The sequence below is a fragment of the Ictalurus furcatus genome, chromosome 12 (assembly GCF_023375685.1).
Source record: "Ictalurus furcatus strain D&B chromosome 12, Billie_1.0, whole genome shotgun sequence".
Classification (NCBI taxonomy): domain Eukaryota; kingdom Metazoa; phylum Chordata; class Actinopteri; order Siluriformes; family Ictaluridae; genus Ictalurus; species Ictalurus furcatus.
Window position 1 is genome coordinate 15,472,265 of NC_071266.1, and position 25,701 is coordinate 15,497,965.

A 25,701-nucleotide genomic window follows, 5' to 3' on the forward strand; every position below is an offset into this window, starting at 1 on the left:
AGCTAGAATAATAGATAATAATTAGCTAGGGTTAGCATGTTTTAAGTAGTCTTAGCAGTTCTTAATGTGGGCTGAAATGCAATAGGTACTGGGAATGATGAGCACAACACCACAGCTTGGCAAGTACCGGTACTGTGTGTCTTGCTCCAGCAAATCAATACTTTACATCAGTTAATATACCTTAGTTAATATTAGGTAACATTAGTCGAATATGGACATTTTGTTTCCTCACTGAGGTTTGATTTCCTATTTGTAACACACATATTGGGAAAAAAATAAACACCATGTTCTGCTAGATATGTTTTGAGTACTTTTAAAAGTACATTTTGTAATTATATCAATAAGAGTCTATGAAAGATTTGTTAAAATGTTTATATTTATATTTGCTTATGTAACAATTTATGCAATTTTTTTTCTGGGGCCCCCACATAATCTAGGTTTGCCTTGGCATGAATGCCACCACAAAATCGTAATTCCAAGTGGGGAAACTCTGGATTTTCTTTGAGCCCTGAGTTTCTGAGTTGGTGGTTGTGTCAGTAATAAAACATGGTGGAATAAGTGAATGCAGCATCTGTAGTTGATGGTAAATTTCTTGAAATTGAATGTTTACTCATCTCAGAAGCGGATTTGGTATGTGCGGCAAGTTATTGTCAGGATTTTTTTTTTTATTGTACAATAGAACAAGCAAGTTTTCTGCACAAAATGCGAAAGCATTGTACAATTACTGTAAAATATGTAGCGATAAAGTTTACAACGGATCCATAAATTGATTAAAAGCATTAAAAAAAGAAATACGCCAATCTTTGTTCTTCATTTTCTAGACACTGGCTGCATCCCAAACCGCATACTTACCTACTATACAGTAGACGAAAAGCAGTACGCCAGAGGGGAAGTATGTCCGAATTCTAACTATGTGAGAAACAGTAGGCGAGAAATACCCGGATGGTGTACTGTATCCAGTGAGATTTTGCAGTGTGCAACCTATGGACACTATGCGAATCAAACAATCCCACAATGCAACGGGATTTATGCGGATGAGCTCATAAAAAACCCCCGCAGAAGACAGCTCGTCGGGTCTTTTTAAGTATTAAACCTTGGTTAAACAGGACTCGTTTAAGAATACCCAAATAAATTATTAACTTGTTTGAGATTTTTGTGTTTATGATGACGTCAAAGGTCACATGACACTGCTGACATGGCGGATGTAGTATGTCCGGGATTGTAGTCATGATATACACACACGCACTGATTAGTACGTACTGTTTCAACGGCAATGCACCTTGATGTATTTTTTGTAGTTAATTCATTTAGAAAAGGTACAGTAGTTCCATCTTGCACCGACCAAACTGACTTGGGGCAAATGACGTCGTAATTACGACTTCCCAAGTCGTAAATTCCAAATACCCAGGAGGACTTGAATGCAGAGTTAAACTAGAAATGTCCCCCAGTGACGTCAGAGAGGTACATAAGCCCTGGACCTGAAATGTGTATAAAGAAAATACAGTATCACCTGACACGCTAACACTTGAATCACTAAGCACATCGGACATATTTTTTAAAATATATATTTAATGTATTTCAGAGTGGACTTTTCCTTTAAGTATTTTCACAGAGGTTGTGCTGTTCCGGCTGATGGCTGCTGTATCTGAACTAAACAGCAGAGGCGGTGAGGAGACTCGTTGAGCCTGAGAGTGACTCTCACACTGAGACTCTACTGCTGCTACAAAATGGCGGCTGGTAGTGAAGCTGTTAGCGGCAATAGCCGCGGCTCCAGCGCTGTTCTCGAGTCCTCCTTAGACCGGCGTTTCCAAGGCGTTTCAAACACAATGGAGTCCATTCAAGGATTATCCACTTGGTGCATCGAGAACAAGAAATATCACAGTGTAATCGTGCGCTCCTGGCTGAAGTGGATGCGAAAATGTGAGTAGCGCTTTTGGCTAACTAAACACAGTTCAACAGCTGAAGGTGAGCTAGCTTAGCTAGCAACAATAATGAATAGTGAGTAACGAGTTAGCAACTTATTGAGTAATGCAGTATAAATAAAACATTAGCCTGGCTAGGATATCATTCAGATGTAGTGTTTATGCGGGTGGATAATCTGACATTGCCATTCAAAAGCTGTAAAGCTAATGCGCTAATAATAATAAGTTTTCTCCACTTTGCGCGTGCTTGCTACCTTAGCCAGCTAGCCGTACAAGCTACATGGAGCTTAGCGCCTGTGCATGCAGTCAGGTTCTGGTACCTGAAGTACGGTACCCTCCAGTTTGTCTGGTGCTCTGCTGAGGTACTTCATTAGCATGTTAGCCTGTGTTGGTTAACTAACTAACTGGGTTGGGTAATGAGTAACATTTGTATGTTTGCCTTTTTTGTTTCTGCATGATTCAGTAGGTATAGAGGGCCAGAAGATTTATCCAGAATTAATATAAAATAATAAGTAGAACAGAATGTATAAATTTATACATATAGAAATATAAAAAATGTGATGGCACTTATTGTCAGTGTTCTTAAGTCATTTATATATTTGAGTGATTATGATTTCTGCCTGTTTTCTTTGTGCTTAATTCATTAATCTTCGGTTTCAATGGACTAAGTTCCACATTTCTGTATTATATTTTTGTCCTGATGTTAATGTATTGAGTTTACAGGTGTGGGAAACGATTCATTAGCTAGCTCATTGTGCAAATAAAAACTATATTTATACCAAACAAAACTAATATATAAATACACACACACACACCATACTTCCCAGTCCTCATGTGTTTGGTTGCTCTGAAAACCCTATTTACCAGACTGAATAAAGCTGATGTATTATATTAATGTACGGCACTGTTAGTTAGTTAGTTAGTTAGTTAAAGGGGTACTTTACCCACAAATGAAAATTCTGTCATCAGTTACTCCCCCTCATGTCGTTCCAAACCCATAAGACTTTCGTTCATCTTCAGAACACGAATGAGGATGTTTTTAAATGAAACCTGGGAGATTTCTGTGTCTCTGTTTACAGTCCACATAACTCCAAAAAAGTTCATAAAGGCATCGTAAAAGTAATCCACTTGACTCCAGTGGTTTAATCCCAGTTTAATGAAGCGATACGCTTGCTTTGTGTGCATAAAAAAACTCAAACTAAGTTTTTATTCACAAAATATCTTCACATCCCTATAGATATCCGACGCACGTTCACGTGAGAACCATGACGCGTACGTGTTGTGTTGAGGTACGTTAATTGTAATCTCGGATACCGTTTACTAGTATGCATAGTACAGTAGGCAAAGTGTATCACGCCACCAGCGTGAAGCACGTGAACATGCATACCGACTGAAACAGTTGCTTAGACGATAAAGCTCCATTCGGATTGGATTAGTTCATCATGTGTAGTCGAGGTTTTACCGCCCAGACCAAGTATACGGACAAGCGCGTCTTATAAATCATACGTTTTTCCTTTCGTGATTCACGAAGTGTTTTAATATCTGGAGGAGGGGCACTGATGCACTCGATACAAGATTAAGCATGCCAAGTAGACCCAGTCAAACACAGTTAAACAGTGGCGTTTGCTGCAAAACAGTAGGCCTGTATTTTTCTCAGAGGAGGACGGGGGGAAAACACGGACCCGGCCGATGTGAAATAACATCACTGAGTAGCGCCTGTAAAATAAAAAAGTACCCCAGAACCCCATGTATATTTAATCCCGTCCGAATAGGCCTTAACATTGATTGATTGATTTTTTTTTTTTGGATTGAGCCTATGTATTTGCTTTTCTTCGCTTTCTGCCTCCAAAGCTATGACGAAGCGCCGTAGTTACGCCGCCGACGTTCTTTTAATCTTTATCGCTGACAATAATATAGCTAATCTACGTTTGGTATTGAGCTAGGGATGGTAAGAGCGTCGTCATGGTTACAGTCCGTATCGTGTTATGGATATTGTCGATTAGTAGATATTTTTGAATGTAAGATCATCCAATGCACTTCGAGACACAGCTCATGACGATGGTGGGAAGTCGACGGTGGTTATGCATGTGGGTAAATTTATAAATATCGTAGACTATTAACTGACAACCACCGTTAAAAAATAAATCGGATAGGGTGAAATAATATCAGTATTGTGGTAAGTTGCCGGATTTAATTCAACACCACCGTCATGTTATTGCCTACTATATTGATATTTTTTGCAGAAATATATCGGTATGGTGATCTGCTAGGTTGTTGATGGAGCAGGCTTCATTAGTAACGTCACGATAGCAAAATCTTTAGCTGGGATGCTAATATTAGATGTAGTGTTACAATTATTGACATTATTAAAACAGTACTTTGGCCCAAAATAACGATTCGGTTCACTTGTCAAAACGTCGGATTAGTGTTGGCTTATTTAAATTCATCCTGGAAAGCTTGGAATGTTCTAGAAAGTTTGAAACATCTACCACATCGTATTAAGGGTCTCGAGCTTTGATATCTCATGCGACTTTACCAGTAACCGTCTGCCGAAGTTTCTTTTCTCTTTTCAGCTCATCAGAGAATTTAGACGCTTGTTAAAAAAGCTCGAGGTGTTTTTGAAATGCCAGTTGGTGTAATTTGAGTAAAAATATAACTCGTGGATAAAGAAACCAAAACACACACACACAAGATTTTGATGTAATCCTTTGAGAAATCAGTTGTCTGATGTTCCCACAGTGGATATTTTCTCTGTTGGTGTGCCTCAGTGTGATTAATTGCTTTCTAACCATCACAACTGCTAACATTACTGGTCAAGTGTTAAATCTGACTTTTGGTTGTAGATCTAATCCTATCGTCTTTTCAGGTAAAGTAAAAAAAAAAAAAAATCTCTGCCCTTTTTTCTCTTTCAGCTGTAATTTTCTGTGACGTCTCTGTTGTTAAATATAAATATATGAATACTTGACTAAGGTTGTCGAAGTTGAACGTACACTGATGGACTTTGTTTTCAGTAATGTAAAATATTCACCATTTCCCATGACTGAAACAGAGAGTGCTGTGTGAGCCCTGGGTAAAAGGGGCGGGGCTTCCAGTAGTAATCTGTATTATATACAGATAATAATCTGTATTATTATTTTTTTCTGGAAAGTTCAAACCACCCACTCAGATCAGTTGACTATTGGCAAGGATGTGCTTTTGTGTATTTTTTCGCGATAACTCATACTAGCGTTACCTTTCATGTTCTCGCAGACCTCCAGGGCTGGCGCTCCCTAAACTTTCTGCCACTCCGGGGTATTTTCCATATTTTCAGGTTTTTTTAGCGTAGCGTATTTTGTGTAAATTTAATTGTCCAATTCCAAATTTGTTTTCAAGGGAATTAAAAGCATTGTAAAGGCAGTGAGGTTGTAATGGGCCTCATTTATCGATATTTTAGCCAAGATTTGTGTAAATGTTTAGTGTATTTTTGTGTTAATGTTTGTGTAATGTATTTAGACAAAATTCATAAACACTGGTTCTCGTTGTAGTCGCGTGTGTACCGTGCAGAGCACGCTCCTGAAACGGCTCACTTGCATGTAGTGACGCCCACAAAACTCCATAAAAGGTCGAGAGCACAGACAGCTGGGAGCATGAAATGAACAATCAGAGTAAATCAGACCTGCAAGTTATTTTAACTCTCGTCTATGCCAATGAAAATATTGAATGTAAAATTAATAACAAGAAGTGAGCGCTGAATCTTCCATCAGCTGAGGTGTTTGTTTATGGCTCTGCACAGACAGACGGAGAGACAGACAGACCGGCTCGTCCTCCGTTTATACACCACCATTTCTTGTGTCATGATTAAATGATTACTTTAATCCGTCTTAATTTTCTGGTTTGTGTCTGCGCGTGGTCTTTATTTTTTATGCTGTTTGAATAATATAAAATGGTTGGTTTTATGTTATTGTTCTGGATGTTCTGTATTTTTATTCCCTGACCGAGTGAACTAGCATGAGGAGGTGTTTCTGATGGAGACTCCAAAGCTCTTCTATAAGTGGATAAGGGCGTCTACTAAATGCTGTAAACGTAATAAACATAAGCGGCTTAACCTCGACGGTATACTCCAGATATAAAAAGTGCAGTAATCTGTGCAGAGGATATGATTCGAAGTCCCTCAGACGAGGTTGATGTTATTTAGTCGTCTTGTGTGTAAATGTCCGCACGCTCGGGAGCACAAGTAGGCTACGAATGTTGTTTCTGGTTTCTTTGTTTGTTTGAATTTATAGGCTTTTCATGAATATCAACTTTCTCGTGTGTCTAGAAGCAGAAAGTAATTCATTGCCTATTTATTGACACTCGGGGCTCTTTCACACTATTTTTTTTTAAAAAAAAAGGAAGAGAAAATTAATGAAAGAAGAGTATGGGTGTAAATACGTCTCATGTTTGAGGATAGAGTCTGGCTGTAGTTTATAAAAGTAGATGAAAACAATTCCTGGTGCAAAAAAACAAATGTAGTAGTTGGATGATTCGTCAAACAAGACGGAACGTTTGATTAAACTCGGGATTAAACTTTGTATGGGTTTTGGAACGCAGTGCTCTCTTGCCAAAGAGGATATTCTTGATGGAGATGAATCCTGTGTTTAATTAAATGTTTGACATATGAATAGTTATGATATCAGCAGTCTAGGTTGTATGATTAGCATTAGTTAAAGTAATGTGCGATTTGTCTGTCACTATCAGAACAAAGGTATTGTGGGGAAGGTTTTGGTATTGAGTTTCGTTTTTAAACCGTACCCATCCCTAGATGTAAATAATGAGGATTAAAATAACGAAGCATCACGCTGCCTTTAATTCTCTGCTTTATTTCGGAAGGCAGAAGTAAGAGCTCATATTTGCTTTTTCCCTGAGAGACGTCTGGTTTGATTCCACACTTGCTTGTAAATGTGCTAAAGGAACACACATACTTTGAGTTATTGCTGTTGCTTCTTATGATAATGAGCGAAATTATTCCGGAATAACTCGCCACACTTAAACTTTTCGTACCTAAGACCTAGGTACATTTCCAAGTATTTTAGTAATTTAACCCAACTTGGGGGGGGTTATGTGGAAATGATTGTGGAAATATGAGGCCTTTAAACCTGCACTAACACCGCTGATTGTATACATAAACGGATTGAAAACGTACAACCCCAACATATTTCATGTCCTTACATTTTTTTTATATATATATATATATATATATATAATATATATTTTTATTATAATTTTTTTTTTTTAATTAAGTACTAATATAATAAATATAAATTTGTGGAAATATATTAGGACAGGAATAATGCGACAGCATGGAAATATGTACCACAAAGCGACGCATACAGTAAGAGCGGCTTCGGTGTGTCTGGTTTTTAACATGCGTCAGAAGCCGGTATAGATAAACGACACCATCTGCTGACAAACCTGCATCTTTCGTATAAATGGAAAATCATGGGGAAAACCCTGGGGAGTGGGTCTGTCCCTAAAAGTTGTTTCCCTTCAAAGTGTCCTCCTTATTATTTAACCCTAACCCAACGATTCACTTGTACACGTCACAGCTGATTGGTCCAATTTTTACACCGAAACCCTCTCAAAACCAATCCCACGTTTTTGAGACTGAAAAAACAGAGTTTGTTCAAACTAAACACAAACTTGCCTACCTACCGAAACCGGCTTCGTGCAACAGGCCCCAGGCGTTATATGGCAGTGTGGACAGGTGCTTTGATAAATACAAGCTAGCTAGCAGAAATAGCCGGAAATGGCCGAGTCTTCTGAGCTCTCTGCGTCCACTGGGACACTGTAAATAAGGATAGGATAGGCTAACTGTATTTGTTATAAAACTGTTTTAGTGAGTAAAGTAGGTGGTGCGGCGGGTAGCTCCTGGGATAGACTCCGGACCACCGTGGCTCGGATTCGGGATAAATCAGTGACCGGGAATAAACGGCACAGTACAGTAAATCAGTGTATTATATAAGAACGAACAGCGAAGCTGTTAAAGATAAAGATCGTACGATTCAATAAATCCACTACATTCTTGGTCGATGCAGGAGAGGTTTGTAGCGCTTCAACTGGAAAGCATGAAATGATGTCACGTTGTCATACTAGAGTAAAAAGAAAATGTTTGCCAGTTTAATTGGTGTACAAATTTAATTAGCTAGCTATACACCAGGAAGCTGTAATTCATCCTCTAGTTCTTTCATCTGTTTCTTTTAGTCCTGTCCTGTGCTGAGACATGTTATGTTCACGTCCGCCATCACCGCTACTGTATTTGTAAGTGCGTCGTTAGTTTTGTGTAATCCTGTGCCGTCCTCCTATTGGTGGATTTTAGATGAGCGTCGTAGCAGAGCTCTCGCGCTGATTTTAATGAACGTTTTCTGACGCTGCTCAAACACCTCGCGTTACACCACCGATCTCAACTCCTGCACAAAGGTGAGAATAATATGGTGCCCCCGAGGGGTCACTTAATGCCTCAGTGTCAATCATTAACGAAGTTTCCCTGTGCAGAATATAGCAAGATATATGCTCATGATGTAGTTTAAAGCAATGGCGAGATACTTCAAGGCCCTGAATGAATAAATTCACACCTGAGTTTTGGTTAATGTGTGTCTCGTCTTAAAATGTGCACAGGATTTATTGGTAAACTGAAAGTAGGCGTTTTCTATCTGTATTTTGATGAATGCAGTGAGATGTGATGGCTTAGGGGTGGGAGTGGGGCAGTATGATGAAAATCAGATCATATGACGCGTCAAGACGTTTCTATATGATATGATATATGTATCACGATATGTAGGTCTGCTAACCAAATTGCCAAAAGTGTTGCGTTGAGGGGAAAAAAACTACAGTGTCCACAAGATTACTGTGAGCTACAAAGAGGAATTTTTTAAAATCATTTTAATAATAATACATAATACTTTAATTTTATTTACAGATTTAATACAAAATTTTAACATAAAATCAGCAGCTTCTAAACAGTTTGCTTTTTTGCAGTAATTGCTGTTTTAAAAAAAAAAAGATATAATACCTGGAATTCAAATGTGTATTCACAAAAATTGATTACGATATCAAAATTATCGTATCACCCAGCACTAATCCACATACGAAAAGTGCACTTAAATTAAAAAGCTATCGACAGCAGTGATTTGAGAGAGAGAAAAACAATGGAATTGGTCAAACTTATGCTTGGGTTTACTTTTCAACAAAATGACATACAGTGCCCTCCAGTAATATTGGCACCCTTAATAAATATGAGTAAAGAAGTCTGTGAAATTATTTTTTTTGTCATATGGAAAAGTACCTCATGCCCATGGTTAAATATGGTGGTGGCTCTTTAATGTTTTGGGACTTTTTTTCGGAACATTTTGTTAAGATACATGGCATCATGGACTCTATTAAATATTAATTTTAATAAATATCAAATATATTAAAATGGGCCGTGGTTGGATCTTCCAGCAGGACAATGATCCAAAACATGTATCAAAATCAACACAAAAATGGTTTACTGACCACAAAATCAAACTCCTGCCATGGCCATCCCAGTCCCCTGAGTGAAACCCATAGAAAACCTGTGGGGTGAACTGAAGAGGAGAGTCCACCAGTGTGGACCTCGAAATGTGAAGGATCAGGAGAGATTCTGTATGGAGGAATGGTCTCAGATCCCTTGCCATGTATTATTCAACCTCATCAGGCATTATAGGAGAAGACTCAGAGCTGTTATCTTGGTAAAGGAAGGTAGCACAAAGTATTGACTAAAAGGGTGCCAATAATTGTTGCCCACCTATATTTAACAATTTTTTTTTTGATAAACCTGTGTTGAGTTTGCAATTGTTTGACATCCATGAGAGCAGAGCATTTTTGTGAATTTTTTTGGAAGAGGTCAAAAGGTTAAACAACAGACAATTTATCACAGCCTTCTTCTGCTCATATTTATCTATTTGCCAAGGGTGCCAATATTAATGGAGGGCACTATACGTGCATGTTGTACCATGTTGTAACAATGGGGTGATATTTTTGTTTTCTAATCATGCTATGCAGGACGTTTCTACGATACACAATATGTATCACAACGTACTGTATGATGCAATCTCGTGTTGGGTTAAATGTGTAAAAATTGCAACCTGTTAAACTGAGCTTGATGAAAAATTTCGGATGAACTGATTCATTTTCGGCATGAATCCAAACCTCGGTCAAGGTCACAGCAAGGCCGGATGTCTGATAGTTTTTTTTGTCAATAGCTTCCCTCATGTTTAAAGTATATTTTAAGGGTATTTCTGGTGTACACATTAGTAACAAGAAGGACTAGACTCAGTGGTGGTGGAGGCATCTGCGTCAACACGAGTTTAAAAAAAAAAAAAAGGTTATTTATTTTTTATATAAACTTTTGTAAAAGAAGCTATGCTATTCGTGCTGGAACAAACAATTGTTTTTATAATCGAATAATCTGTTGACTATATTATCCTGTTTTTTGTGTAGCGCTTTACAGAAACATATAAAATCAGGATATAGATTTTAAATGTATGAGTTTATCTGTAAAGAGCAAGTCAGAGGTGATGGTGAGGGAAAAACTCATACAGGAAACCTCGAGAGGAACCAGACTCAAAAGGGAACCCATCCTCTTCTGGGTAACAACGGATAGTGCGATTATAAATAAATCCTTTCTTTAACTGTGTACTACATGGTGAAACAGTGCAGTTGTGTAACCAGGAAATGAATTAGTTTTTACATGAAGTCTGTTTTGTTGAACTTCTCCACTGTTCACTGATGGAGACTTGAGTGCAAAACTGTTTGTGGCAATTGTAGTCCTAAAGCTATAATAGCTTAACTGTTTGTATGTAGGCTGCACCGTGTGGGGCTATCCTCAAAAGCAGAAAGTGACTTCCAATTGATGAGAACTCCAGCCAGAAGTAGATCATCAGGATGGATCAGGCAGGACCGGAGAGCAGATGGGGTCAGGATCACTGGTATCTCAGGAGTATCATGTGTAGCTCAACAGAAAGTGAGCAGTAGAGAGATTGAGATTATTAGGTGTGCTTACTCCCCCATAATGGTTAATGACAATGTACTTAATGTGCAGGGGGGTTGGGGTGTGGTGAGGGAAGCGTAACGGACAACAGGGTGGAAGTTTATCGGAATGTGTGGGGGAGCATGTTGGACGCTGGGGGCGAGACTTTTCAACAAACTCTTCGCCTGCCTGAATATTTTTTGCCCCGTTCAGGGGTGGGTATGTTTGACTGCTCCTACTTGCTGTATTTAGTCTCACCACATGAGTTTTAAAACAAACAGATGCTTTTTGCTGCTCTGGGATTTATTTATTGTGTTTTCAAATTGCTGCTGGAGCTTTGGTTCGCCCCAAACTGAAATAAGAGCCAGCGACTTCTTCTCTACTCCAGCTTGGACGCTGTGTTGTGAATGGTATGTGATCATGTGACTGCGGAACGCAAACACACGGGTTTGTAGAAAATGCAGCGTGCTAGAAAATCCGCTCCTCCAGTGGGAATTTTATAGCTGTCCAGATGTGAGTTTTATCTGTCTAGGGTTTTATCTTAGTTTAGCTGGCAAGTGTATCTTAATCCGATTAGAAATTAACACAGCTTCTCGAGTCTGTCAGTCATCTGTGCGAGATGATGGACGTAATGTTGTATGTTTCACGTTGCTTCAGACTTGAACTCTTTCTTCATTGCTAAATTAATATATTAAAGGATGGGATTTTATAGGATAAAACTGCTTTCTCGCAGAAATAGAACCAGACTAACATTTGCTTGTTTTGGTAAAGAGTGAAACAACATGCAGTGTTAATACGGAATACACTCACTGAGCACTGTATGACCATTATACTGATGCTGGATAGGACCGCCCTTTGCTCTCAATTCCGCCTCAATATTCTTCATGGTGTGGATTCCACAAGATGTTGGAAACATCTTCGCATCACACAATTCCTGCAGATTTTTCAGGTGCACTTTCATGCTGCAAATCTCCCGTTCTACCACATCCTTAAGGTGTTCTTCTGCATTCGAATCCGTTAACTGGGAAAACCAGTGAAGAACACTGAACTCCTTGTCATGTTCATGAAAACCAGATTAAGACGACTTTTGCTTGCTGACATGGTGCATTATCTTGCTGGATGTATCCTTTAGAAGATGGTAAATTGTGGCCGTGAAGGTATGCACATGGTCAGCAACAGTACTTAAAAGTCGTATCATTCAAACGATGATTGATTTTGTATTTACGGCCCCAAAGTGTGCCAAGAAAACATTCTGCGGTACACCACCTCCACCAGCCTGGTCTGTTGACACAAGACAGGTTATGTGTGAAAATCTGCAGAGACCAGCAGTTATTGAAATACTCCGTCCACGCCTACAATCCTGCCACACTCAAAATCAGAGAGTGTTTTTTTTCCCCCTGTTGATGTGAACGTTACCCAAAGTTGCTGGTCTTTATCTGCATGATTTTATGCATTGCACTGCTGCCACACGACTGGCTGATTTAGATAAATGAATGAGCGAGTAAGTGTACAGGTGTTCCTAATAAAGTGTCCAGTGCGTGTATCTTTTCCTTTTTACACATGGACATATAAGTCTTGTTCTATTCAGGCGTAAGATGTTCGACATGCTGTCAAGGTGAACTAACATTACGTGGGTCCTTAACGTCTTAACTTTTGTGGCACAGAGAAGCTTTTTTGTGCCCGAGTGTACTTTATTTAAAAGCCTTGCCTGCACTATGGATTAAAAATTGGGGCTGTGTTTCTGAAAAGGTCATTTTGTCGTTTGGTTCTGAACTTTTTGTTTGATGTTAAAATGTGTTCGAAGGAGTTTTCACTCAACACTCGGTGCCGCAGCAGTTTTACAGCAAAACAGAAACAATTCGGTCAAATACATCAGATGCTAATGTAGTTTTTTATTACTCTTTTAATAGAGCTGTAATCCTCTCGCTACTGTGCGCACCCTGAGTCGTATCATTAGAAAAGTATGGTTTTTGTGAATCTTTCACCAGCTAGTGTCCGATTGATGAGTCCAAAAACGAACAGTGTGTGTGAATGAAATGAAGGCCCCGCTCCCGGTTTGCCATTAGTGTAAAGTCTAGTTTAATACAGAACACATGACGTGACTCACCTGTGTGTATTGCGTACACCTGGAAAAGTGCCATCTGTAGATCAGAGGTTCTCAACCTTTTGTAACTAAACCCCCCCCAAGCCTCCCCTATCATGTGGCATGCCCCCTCACCCCAAAATTGGAGGAGACCAGGTATAATGATTATCTATTCTATATAGAAAATCTGTCTATATATACCTCATCTATGATCTGTTTTTGATAGATGTGTGTGTGTGTGTATGTATATATATATATATATATATATATATATATATATATATATATATATATATATATATATATATATATATATATATATATATATATATAAAATATATTTTGGCGTTTTTGTAATTGTAAAAAAATATAACTTTTATAAAACTATATAACGGACAGGTATGGAACATGAATGATGTAGAATGTTTCCGAACACTGTAACTACTTTGAACAGGAGAACTAGGCTGTAATAACGTGGACTATTTTACATGTAAAACATGTTGCAAGGGTCACTAAAGGGGTCTGAGTAGTTGCTAAGTTGGCAACACTGGTCTGCACTGATGGCTAGATAAAAGGCAGGCTAAGCTCCACCCTGATGAGCTCTGTTAACTTTCATTGTCGTGATCTGCATCTCAAATTGAAAACTATGACCCTATGTTCAGGAATATTTTTTTTCTACTTGAGAAGACCGTTCCACAAAACAGAGCCCGGTCCTATTCGGACGGGATTAGCTTTCCAGGGGGACGTTGGAGAAATTTGTGTTTCACAGACGTACTTCGCGTTTTTAATCCTGCCCGAATCTGCCATGTCTGTGTTCTTCCTTCACGACCTCTGTTAAAGATGAATAAAAAATTCCAGAGCAAATTATCTACTGTGTTTCGGGTCACTCTGTGATCCTTTGAGAAATCTAATCCCGTCCGAATCAAATGTCTGATTACTGAGAATATTTTTTTTTCACAATGATTCTCCTTGTGTGTTTTGGTCAACGTGAACAAGCGTAGAAGCTCTGACTAATGTGTGTGGTTTCTGCTTGCTGCGTGCAATTCAGTACGCATGGAGATGTTTTTACTCCCTGGCGAAGAAATGTTTTTAAAAATATACAAGAAGAGCCAAGTCACTAGGGCTGGGTATCGTGACCATTTTGGCGATTCGATTCTTATTTACATGGATTCGATTCAATATCGATTTAGTTATCAATATTTCATTTAAATTGTGAATAACTGAAACCCTCCTACTTGGCTATATTACTGAAATACACGTTTACATTAACAATAGGGCACACAATTATGTTCCATTACTTTTTACTTTAACTTTGAGTAACTAACATTGTAACAAGAAATCATAAATATGTGCATACAAAATGCACATTACTGTAAAAAAAAAAAAAAAAAAAGAAAACTATTGTAAATGTGCAACTGTGAAATTCATTAACAACTTTGTCGACCTCATCTTTACCGTCACTGCCTCTGAACATGAAATTTCACACGCATTCCACACGCCGGCTTCAATTGGCTGCCGTGACCTTCCGCCATGATCCTCTGTCTTGTTTTTCTTTTTCTTTTTTATTGTTTAGTTTTGTTTTAAGTGGAGCAACTGGAAAGATGGCGATGTGCTCAGGTCGAGAAGCGAAGTACAGATGATAATCACATCCTCTCAAGTAAAGCGTGCAGGTTAAGAATCGATACGGGGATTTCCACAATGCATATCGTTTCCTTAAACTGAAGATCGATTAATATCTGAGAATCTATATTTTTTTTATACACAGCCCTGCAAATCATGTAAATTTAAAACTCTAATGTTCGGTGATTACTCACCTTCATTTCTGCACTCAGTTCTGTAATGTTTGATATATATGTAATCGTGTCTTTATTTCACTGGGTTTATTATAAGCAGCCTGTTCTTTAAACTCATGTAAAGTTTTAGTAAGGCTCTTTTTTTTTTTAAATAACAAATATTAATAAATTAAAATGAAATCAATAAATTAAGAAATGCAACTGTTTAAATGTAAGTACTTATGCATACATCCAGAGCACATGATCTTCTGTAACGGCCAGACCTCCCCACCTCTGTAATAAACGCGCAGATGTTCGTCCCATCGGTACGTGGAATCACAGACGTTGGGCGATAAGAATTGTAACTCGGACGTTTAGAAAACTAGTCCTGTACGAATAGTGCTTTAAACACTGAGAGCTTTTACACTAAACATTAATAGGAAAATCGCTTGCCATTAGTTCTTGATGGCGGGTCTAGAATAATACAGGAGTATGCGATTTGAGACACAGCGCTAGTTTTAGTCGCGGTGTAACATGATGCTTTATTGCTCCCAATATTACGTTGGTATTGTACTGTGTAGACACAGTGTTTCATTTCCGAGGTCGTTAAAGCCGATTATTCCAAATGGAGATGTATGGTCACAGACTATTCGTGTTTATCGTACATCTGAGCAGTTGATGGTTGAGTGTATTGCTCGAGCACCAAACAGCTTTATGCTGGAATTATTTTTTTTTGCACGCAGATGTTTGTGACATGCGGAGCTCTGCATTTTAAGTATGTTGAAGTACGTGGTGCCGTATTATCACACACAAATGCACAAAATGAACAGTCCTTTGTCTCCCTGTTCAATTAAAACCGCAGAATGTTTGACTGTTAGAAAGGTCTCCGATATTACGCCCTGCTTGTTTGTTTGTATGTATGTATGTATGTATATAAACCACATTTAACGAAAACGGACCCGCAAGGGGGCGTTACATCACATGTTTAAGCATAGTCTGTGAAAACTGTAGACAAAACCTGATCAGATTTTTGGTGTAAAAATCAGTTTGATCCTTTTTTTTATTTAAAAAACAAAACAGCCTTGTGATTGACAGTTTCTTGTTATCGTATGTCGTTTTTGTTATTAGTTTCTGCTATACCATGATGTAGAGTTGAACGCTATTGGTAGTCGAAATACAAGATGCTGTTATGACCTCTGCTAATCCTTCAGTGCCTCGAACAGAAGTGTCCTGGGTTCTGTCTTCACACATGCAAATATGCGCATATGTTCTGAACTGGGTTTCCTTTTCCATTTCCAGCGGACCCTTCTCACAGACTCAATCTCTTCTACCTGGCCAATGACGTCATTCAGAACTGCAAGAGGAGAAATGCTATCGTCTACCGCACCACCTTCACTGATGTTCTGCCTGAGGCTATTAAGCTCATCAGGTGAGACTTTTTCCCCTCCCTTACACATTCTCAAACCCTCAACCAAAGCTTTGATATGTTTCTGATTATCATGTCTGATTTTTCCACTCTGATTTTGCTATCTATCTATCCATCAGTAGGTTTTTAAAATGTCTCAATTTCTTTCTCTTTGCACATTTGTAAGCATTCCTAGCGAGCATTTTTTGCATACACGTTTGTCTCTCTCTGCAGTACTGTCAAAGACTCCAAGGTGCGGAAATCGGTGGACAGGATCCTGTCCATCTGGGAAGAGAGAAATGTTTATACAGAGGACCTTATTGTCCAGCTTAAAGGTGGTCTCATCCAGCAAGAAGAACCACCAGGTAACAATCTTTCATCACTTTGAAGGACTGTTTCTAGTGTCCTTTAATAGTTTACAATCTGAACGTACCAAAAGATGTTATTGGTAGACAAGGTTTATAACTAATGACTGTGTATAAGTGTGGCCGTCTTAACAAGGGGTTGAAAAGTGAAATCAAAATCAAAATGCCTCAGGCCCTCTAGTAGCTGTCTGCAGTGCAAATCTTTTGCCAAAGTTAGTGAAAGGGAAACAAACCAAACTTACAATTTAAGTTAAAGTTCTGTCGTTTAGTTCGGTTGACCTTGACCTCCAACATTTTTCCTTACGATAAATGTGTTTTATAACAAGTTATTTGGTGATAAATAAAAGGCTGTGGTTCATTGACAGTTTTGGACGATCGAGCCTCACACTTTCCAACACGCACCCAACGCTCTGGACAGTTCTCTAGCACAGCCATGTCTTGTTCTGCTGTAAACTGTTACGGTCTAACAGACCCTCAGCAAGGAATTCAGTTTTTCCGGTATGTACAGGTGTATCTCAAAAAATTTGAATATTGTGGAAAAGTTCATTTTCTTCCGTAATTTAATTCATAAAGTAGTTCTTTCATATATTCTAGATTCGTTACACATAAAGTGAAATATTTCAAGCCTTTTTTTTGTTTTAATCTTGAAGGTTATTGCTTACAGCTCATGGAAATGAGACTGTATCTGAAAATATTAGCTTAAAGAATTTATAACACAGCAATGTCGACCTGAGAAGAGCTCTAATCAGCTAATTAACTCAAAACAACCTTTTACTAAAAACACCATGGCTCAGTGGTGCAAAGTCCTCTTTTCAGATGAAAGTAAATTTTGCATTTCATTAGGAAATCAAGGTCCCAGAGTCTAGAGGAAGAGTGGAGAGGCACAGAATCCAAGTTGCTTGAAGTCCAGTGTGAAGTTTCCAGAGTCAGTGATGATTTTGGGTGCCATGTCATCTGCTGGTGTTGGTCCACTGTGTTTTCTCAAGTCGAGAGTCAGTGCAGCGTCTACCAGGAGATTTTAGAGCACTTCATGCTTCCATCTGCTGATGAGCTTTATGGAGATGCTGATTTCATTTTCCAGCAGGGCTTGGCACCTGCCCACAGTGCCAAAATGTCTAGTAACTGGTTTGCTGACCATGTTATTACTGTGCTTGATTGGTCAGCCAACTCGCCTGACCTGAACCCCATAGAGAATCTATGAGAGACACCAGACCCAACAATACAGACGAGCTGAAGGCCGCTATCAAAGCAACCTGGGCTTCCAGAACACCTTAGCAGTGCCACAGGCTGATCGCCTCCATGCCATGCCGCATTGATGCAGTAATTCATGCAAAAGGAGCCGCAACCAAGTATTGAGTGCATAAATTAACATACTTTTCAGAAGGTCGACATTTTTGTATTATAAATTCTTTATTCTAATATTTTGAGATGCTGGATTTTTGATTTCCATGGACTGTAAGCCGTAATCAAGATTAAAACTAAAAAACGGCTTGAAATATTTCACTTTATGTGTGATGAATCTAGAATATATGAAATTTCCACTTTTTGAATTAAATTACGGGGGGGAAAAAAAACTTGTCCACAATATAAATTTTTTGGTATGCACCTGTTGCTTAATTTGATATCTAAGCTAACCAGAGTGAATGAAGTGATGACATTAACCAAGGCAGCTAACTCTAGCTAAATTTCATAATTTATTGACCGTAACACTCGAGGTAGCTTGATAAGATTAGCCAATTGTTCCTTTTTTAAACAAATGCCAGAGAGAACGAGTGGAGCGTAAAAGGAGTTCTCCATTCAGATGGCTGACCAACTGAAGATGTCAAAGCCTGATGAAAGTCATGGAGAACGGCGATTTTGTTTTTCTTCTCCCAAACCAGGAGAGTTTCTACTAATAATATGGGTGGGGCAGGAGGCGGACCCAATGTCCTTCTGGCTGTATCTACTGTGCATTCACTGGCTCCAATTTTCGAAAGATGGCGACTCCCCTTTCGACCCAAAAAAAACCAGCTTCAAAACCGCACTAGATGGCGCCATGTTTTCAACTCCTATATATGTGTATATATAAATAAATATATATATATATATATATATATATATTAATATAATATAATATAATATAATATAATATATATACACACACACACAGTCACAAACACATGAAGTGTTTCAAAACACATGACAATGAGTGCTGGTTCTAAAAACTAATCATGACCGGTTGAATGTATTCAGCTGAATAACATGTATCCACATTTCATTTCAGCTCCTGTGAACCCAAAAGCTGCACTAAGATCCAAGATAGTTGCTGAGTTTTTGGTGAGAGTCTTTACTATATGTTGCTGAATGTCGTCTCCGCAACTGTAAATAAAAATGTAATCGATATGCCATTTCTGTAGCACGTACTCACTGCCTGTTCACTTTTGTCTGATCTTTTCTATGGGCAGCCCTCGGGGTTTATCGAGCATCTCACCAAGTACAGGAACTCCATGGATGAGATTGAGCTAAGGGAGAAGCAGTTAGCTGCGATGAGAGTGGATGTCTGCAGCACAGTAGCTCTGAAGAAACTCAAAGGTCGCTGCTGCGTGCACATCATAACAAATCTTTACATGGGACTTAATGCAATTTTGAGTTTTTTTTTTATTGTAATCATGCTCTGCAGAAGCTTCATGATACTGTACCTTGGTTGATTCGCATACTTTTATGTGAAATTAAATAATATTGTTCTGCATTCCTTTTAAACATTTTTTTTTTTTTAGATAAAGCAGGCGGCAAACGTTTTTCTAAAGATTTTGAAGATGGTAGTGCGAAACTGCAGGACTTTGTAGCCTTTCTGGATGGAGAGGTAAAAAAAGGACCTGCTCTGATTGAGGCTCTGGAGAACGCTGACATTTTCTATGAGATGCAGTACAAAGAGGTCAAGATTGTTACCAATGTAAGTCATGTTAGTAGTCTACTGGGTGAAAATATTGAATCTTTGAGTTTAGTACAAGGTATCTGTATGTATAAAAATACATTTCGTTCCATGACAACAACAAAAAAAAACACCTGCATTTCCTCAGGCTTATCAGACTTTCGCCAACCGAGTGTTACATCTCAAGAAGAAACTGGATGCACTCAAAGCTTCTTTACCTGACCCCGATGACTCGCCAATCCCTTCCCCCTCAGAGGACGCGCCATCGCCAACGGGTTCTGAGTCACCCTTCCATGGTTTAACGCGCATTGGTACTCCAGACCCAGAGCTGGACGGTCAGGCATTGGATGAGGACCTGATCGCTATAGGTGATGCTCCTAGTCCACTCTCTTCCCCTGGGGACAAAGACAACCGTGACGTAGAAGACATGGACCTTTCAGATGTTGAGGAGTTAGTGGCACCCTCCATCATAGGTAAGAGAGAGATTTGTATTTGCGTTTGGAGGAATTGTGAAACAAATATAACAAGCGTTGTTTGCTCATTTTCGACCCCACAGTTGAGGAAAGAACAGAGCATCCTGGTCCTGCCAGTGTGTCCAATCAGACCTTGACCTTGAGTGTCACTGAGCCACCTCAAACCAGTCAGGCTGCACCAGAGAACGAAACTACAACCCCAGCAGCAACCACAACCCCAACAACAGGGTCCCTTCCCATTAACCTGGCTGGTGTGGATTTGGGCAAAATCAGCTCTATTATTAGCACACTCACAAATGTCATGAAGAACACTGGTAAGTACATTACAGATGCGTCCTGTAGAAGTGAAGAAGAAATGCAGACCATCTAAATCTATTTTAACAGTGGCAACTCAAACCATGATCATAAACAAATAATGGAATATATTATTCGTTTGTTTAAAGAGTATCTGGAACTGTATCATCAGTTTTGCCCCCCCCCCCTCCCCCCCGTCCCCCAACCTACCTTTACAGGCACAAGCCCAACATTTCGCTCATCCACCAGTAATTCAAGTACCGTTTCTTCGACAAGTTCAACACTGAAGAGCCCCACGGCCTCTTCTTCACCAGCTGTTCCTGCATCTAACTCGCTGGCCAAAATACTATCCAGGGTGGACATCAGCCCTGGCACACTGCTAAATGTCCTGTCTAAAACTCAAGCACAAGGGATTGGCCTTCAGGGTATGACATTGAGTGTTTTGTGAATCAAAAACCATTGTACGATTACTGGAACTGTTAACAAGAGAGACCTATTTTATCTGCAAATGAAACTCTTGATGTGGTGATTGTGCAAAAGTAGACCTTGTTTTGAAGCTCATTGAATGCAGCTCTCCCAGTCTTTGGCACAGTGTGCCATCATTAATTTGATCTGGAAGTTGGGTTTATCTTTAACTACAAGAGACTGCTTCCCAATAGACAATCATACCCAAATCAGGTTGGTCGATCAGTTTTGTTGGCTTTGTTGACTAATGCCCCTTTTCTTTTTTTTTTCTCTTTCATTCAGGACTGTCTTCCTTCCTGAGCAATCAAACCGCAGCAAATTCAACTCCTTCAGGCCCACATTTGGACCCACCCATAGATTCCACTCACAAAGCCCATGCCTCTCCCATTGCCAATCCAGTGCCACCTGCTCCTACAGTGGTGAGAGGCTCTACCCCTCAAAGGGCTGTGACTCTCCAGTCTTCTCAATCTCCCAACACTATTCAGACCAGGGATCTTCAGAAGGAAGCAGAGGAAGACAAAGAAGAGCCAGTTGTTTCTGTCAACTCTACACTGGACTCCAAAATTGATGGTTTCCTTCAGGGGAATCCAGGGTTGAGAGGCTTAAACATGGGTTTCCCACCTGTTCTTCCCTGGACTAAAGCTGTTGATAGTCCTTCAGCGAGCACAGAAAACCTAGGGGGAACTCCTGTGAGGGATGAGTCTGGTGCAACACCAACTCAAGATGAGGTCATGGATGAGCCTGCAGTACAACCATTCTTGTATCAAGTAAGACCTCTGCAAACAGCTTCAGCAACAGCTGCTTCTGCACCCGCAGGGGTCAGTGGACCGCCAATGTCCACTTATGCTAACGATTCCTGGCAAGAGCAGAACAAGCACGTTTTGCCCTTTGGTCCTGGGTCACAGCATTGCGGAAATCGCTACCAGAGGGACTTTACAGTAAAACAGGACTTCCCAAGTTCAGGCCTGCCTCTTATAGAAGCAGGGCGTCCTCAGCAATCCTTGTTATCGTCGTCAATGGCGGACAGGAATCAGAATTCTAATAAAAACAGTGAGACCCTGGAGCGAATTGGTCTGGGAACACCATTCTCCAATACTGGAGCAGACAATGCTAGCTTGGCAAATGATGGCTGGTATCGTGACGCGCGTGAACACGATCAAGATCAGCGTGCCGGTGCCAACCCTGACTCATATAAAGGAAACCAGCACCAGTCTGAAGAACATAGACATGATACCAACCCTCCAAATTTCTTCAACACCCCATTACCACCCCCTCCACCAATACCCCAGCTTCCACCTCCTCCTCAAGACTTTCTCCCTCCTGTGGTGGGAGGAGTGAAAAATTCTGAGCTGAAAAATATCACAGACAATTTACATCCTGGTGGCGATGTCCAGGCATTTCTCTCAACAAATCCTATTTCTCATGCTGATTACGATGAGCGTCTCCTCAATCGAATTCCGGCCAAAGAGACCTTCCATCCGCATCTGAACGCGCCAGGGCCACGACTTTGTGCTGTTGCACCACATCCTGTCCGTCTGGGCCCCCAGAACGGCCCTTTGGACTTTAACCATCGTCCCAGACTCCCTGTACACAATGCGCACCACCCTGGTATGCCCCGTCCAAGTCCGCCGCCTAATGTACGGGGGTTCCACGAGGCTCTTAGTCCTTCACATGCTCCATCTGAGGATGCCTATTTGGACCCACACTGTGATGCGCCCCCTCGCAGCCCTTCTCCTCCTCCTTACAACGTTGAGCGCCCTGTCTCGCCTCATACGCGCACGTTTTATCCCGAAGAGAGAGCTTTACCACTGCACCATCCAGAACCTAGATTACGTCCTCGGCTCGAGCACAGGGCTCCTCCACCGCATCACTTTCGTCCTCCAAGGCCTGGACACTACCCACCACAGAGACCTCTCCGTCGTCCTCCGCCGCCACATATCCCTCATCCCAGCGAGCCACCATTCCAGAGAGGGAAGCGACACGGTCCTCCTTTTGGAGGGCCTTTAAGACCTCCGGGTCCATTTTTCCCTCCGAAAAGACCTTTCCTGCCACCACGGTACTGAACTTTTAGCACAGCCAAACGCTAGAGTGCAGGATTTACGGGCTGATAACCATGCAACGCCGATCTTCCACTAGGCTTCATTAGATTACACCTTGAAACTCGACCCTGACAGTCAGTACATGTACGAAAAACACAGTGGTGTCGTGCAGCTCGAGGGTCTGTGCACTGTGTTTAAAATTACGGAAAGGACTTCAATCTCTGTGTGGGCTGTGAAGGGGAGCGGCTGTGCCGTCGTGTAACGAGTCAGCAAGATAATGAGGGGAAAGAAAAGATGACCTGAAGTAGAAGAATGAAGAGTCACTACAGGAATCCTGGAGAATAGACGGATCATGCAAGTGGAGCAGCCAAGAAATTGCAAGATAAAGAGAAAATGAGGTGGTTATACTTTTATTTGATTGTTCTTTACCGTTTATTTTTATTCAAAGTTCTAAGGCAACGTTCAGAATGATTTGATTCTAGTCATCCAACCTTCTTTCCTGTAAAAAGTGTGCGTGTGTTTGTGTGAGCATGAATGTTTGCCTGTCTTTGGGTTTGTACCTGAACAGGTGTATCTGTCTGTTTAAACCAGAGATTCACACCTCCTGGTCCTGGAGGGCAGTTTGCTCTTTTCCTTGCACAGACAAAGCTGCTCCATTTCATCAGTTACTTACAGGGCAACTAAGTAGGCAGGGAAATTGTTAAACTGTTTTTGTTTTTAAGATCTCCAGGGTGGAAAGCGTGCAGTTCTGGTTTAAACTATTTGCATTAAAAGAAAAAAAAAAGGTTAACTGTGATTTCCTGCTCAAATCCACTTCACTAGCTCATGTATGTGAGTTAAAACTGGATGTACAGTTGCTCTTAGTAGACTGATTTCTACTTTTACAGGGAAACTGTAATCCATTAAGTCTAAAGCTAATCCTTTTGAGATTTGACACGTGTTCCAGGTCAGTGTTATCGTTTGAGTGCGTCATTTACCGCCTTTCAGGTTTTTGATCACTTTTCCTGGAGAGTTGCGGAAATACTAATCGAGCCAGGAATGTCTTTGTGTGTGTGTGTGTGTGTGTGTGTTTTGTGTGCGTGTTTTGGTGGGGAGGGTGGGATGGTAGTTTGGGAAGTTCAAGGAATAATCAAGCTTTCTACACTGACTGAAGATGCTGAAGAGAAGAAGTTATTCTGTCGTGCGGCCTGAATTAACATTCCCCACCCCAACCCCCCCTCCAGTTCCTCAAGAGTCATCACTGTACTTGACTTAAATAAAAGTGTTTGGAATTAAAAACTCCATGGAAGAGTGCACTGTTTCTCAACCATGGTGTGTCTGAGTCATTTCATCTTCGCTACATATCCGAGACAGCTTTCTCTGGTTTGCATACATTTCTTGGGAAGTAATTTCATATCTACCTAAAAAAAAATTTCTTGAATCATAAAATTATATATGCATGCTTGTAAATGTGACATGCGCGAAAGGTGGGGCAGTATGGTTAAAAAAATAAATAAATATCGTGTTTAATTTAGAATGCAAAAAAACCCCTCAAGTTCTAGTACACTTGAGCAAAGCTAAGAACAAAAACTTTATCATGCTCCAGCATGAAACATCATTTTGTTTACTGATGGAGTGAAAAGACAAGACATCAAGAAAGAAAGTGTTTGTTTTATACTTTAAAGGTTTATTTATTTATTTATTTATTTATTTATTTATTTACTTTTGAATATTTGGATTATTTAGGCACTTTTCACTGAGAGAGTATGCTGGAAGCATATGTTAAAAGGGTGACAAAACAAAAAACAAAACCCATAACATTAATGATGGTTTCTGGCAGTCCTATTTTTCTGTCTGTAAATCACAGAAAAAAATCCACAAATTTATTTAAAAGTTCTGCAGAATTATTAGGGAGCTATTCAAACAATGAAAACTGCCAGTCAGATGAAAAATGCACCAATCTGGTCAAGGACAATCATTTTTACTCCAGTCATAAGAACCCCCCCCAAAAAAAAGGCTATTTAAAGGCAGCTTCATCGATTTGTTAAACAAAATGGTTATGAATACGTTACCAAATGTCTTTAAGACTTGAGTCTTGTGTTGTACTAAACTGACCATCCACCTCCAAACCATGATCACATAGTCTACCAGAGTGAGGTGCGATATTCGATTTTGATCCACACTATTTAACACCACTTTAATATCAAATAAACTCAATATGAAGATGTAATACGTGCTAGGTCCTGTGTAAAACCCGTATGGGACGATTATGTTTGGAAATCAACAGTTCCTTTAAATGTGTTGGATAAAGGGGATCTAGACTTTAGTAATCATTTATACTTAATCTATTCAAAAGAAATTGAAACGTTGGAGTCATAACTCGACAGTCGTTGTCTCAGGATGGCTAGCTGCCACAATCTTGATTAAACCATGCAGTTTTTCTAAGAGATCAGAGTTTTGAGATCAAAAGTCCGCAAAAACGTGACGCAGCTGCGCAGAACATAAGGGTAAACGTGTAGCACGTTGTAAATAATAACTACAACATTAAGTATATACGCAGTTTTACGTTCATTGGTTTGTGACTTTTCAGATGCCTTGTAGAAATAAAGGTTTTTGAAAAAATCAGGTACTCGAACTAATCGCTGAGATGTTTATGAGCAGCTTAAATTTCATTTTAAAGAGTTTTTCAGATATTTTTTGAGTACTTTGTTCAAGCAAAGCAAAAAAAAAAACAAAACACTGATTTGATTTTGTCAGCTTTAAAGTTTTCAGTCACTTTCACTCATTTTTATAATGAATTTGGTTGGTATTTTGTTTTATTTGTGGTGTAAGGATGATGTCGGGTTTAGTTGTAAACTTTGCCGTCTACTGTATATGCGCTCCTAAATGAAAGCTGGTGGGGAAAAAATCAGAGATGGAAAATTTTGAGTTGTGAAAACAGACTGTTGACAGGCTGCATTAAATAAACAAACAAATAAAAACCCTCCGA

At 39.8% G+C, this 25,701-nt stretch overlaps 2 protein-coding genes across 3 annotated transcripts in view; both read left to right on the plus strand.

Annotated features, from left to right (window-relative positions):
• The first annotated feature begins 1,370 nt into the window (after window positions 1-1,370).
• rprd2a (regulation of nuclear pre-mRNA domain containing 2a) lies at window positions 1,371-24,713 on the plus strand. Its single transcript, XM_053638492.1, has 10 exons — window positions 1,371-1,920; window positions 16,081-16,210; window positions 16,421-16,551; window positions 18,815-18,867; window positions 18,996-19,122; window positions 19,308-19,483; window positions 19,611-19,935; window positions 20,019-20,249; window positions 20,448-20,654; window positions 20,977-24,713. The coding sequence occupies exons 1-10, from the start codon at window positions 1,728-1,730 to the stop codon at window positions 22,755-22,757; spliced, it is 3,354 nt and encodes a 1,117-aa protein (XP_053494467.1). The 5' UTR covers window positions 1,371-1,727; the 3' UTR covers window positions 22,758-24,713.
• celf3a (cugbp, Elav-like family member 3a) overlaps window positions 22,992-25,701 on the plus strand; it is a 39,735-nt gene continuing 37,025 nt past the window's right edge. For both annotated transcript variants that reach the window (XM_053638494.1, XM_053638493.1), the window contains exon 1: window positions 22,992-23,131. In XM_053638494.1, the coding sequence (XP_053494469.1) occupies window positions 23,127-23,131 (5 nt within the window). In that variant the 5' untranslated portion in view covers window positions 22,992-23,126. The remainder of the gene's footprint in view (window positions 23,132-25,701) is intronic.

Bases quoted from the DNA above. Each gene is read 5' to 3' on its own strand.
- rprd2a (XM_053638492.1), top strand. From the start codon at position 1,728: ATGGCGGCTGGTAGTGAAGCTGTTAGCGGCAATAGCCGCGGCTCCAGC. The intron at 19,936-20,018 runs GTAAGAGAGAGA...TCGACCCCACAG, and splicing joins AGTGGCACCCTCCATCATAG to TTGAGGAAAGAACAGAGCAT. The intron at 20,655-20,976 runs GTATGACATTGA...TCTTTCATTCAG, and splicing joins ACAAGGGATTGGCCTTCAGG to GACTGTCTTCCTTCCTGAGC.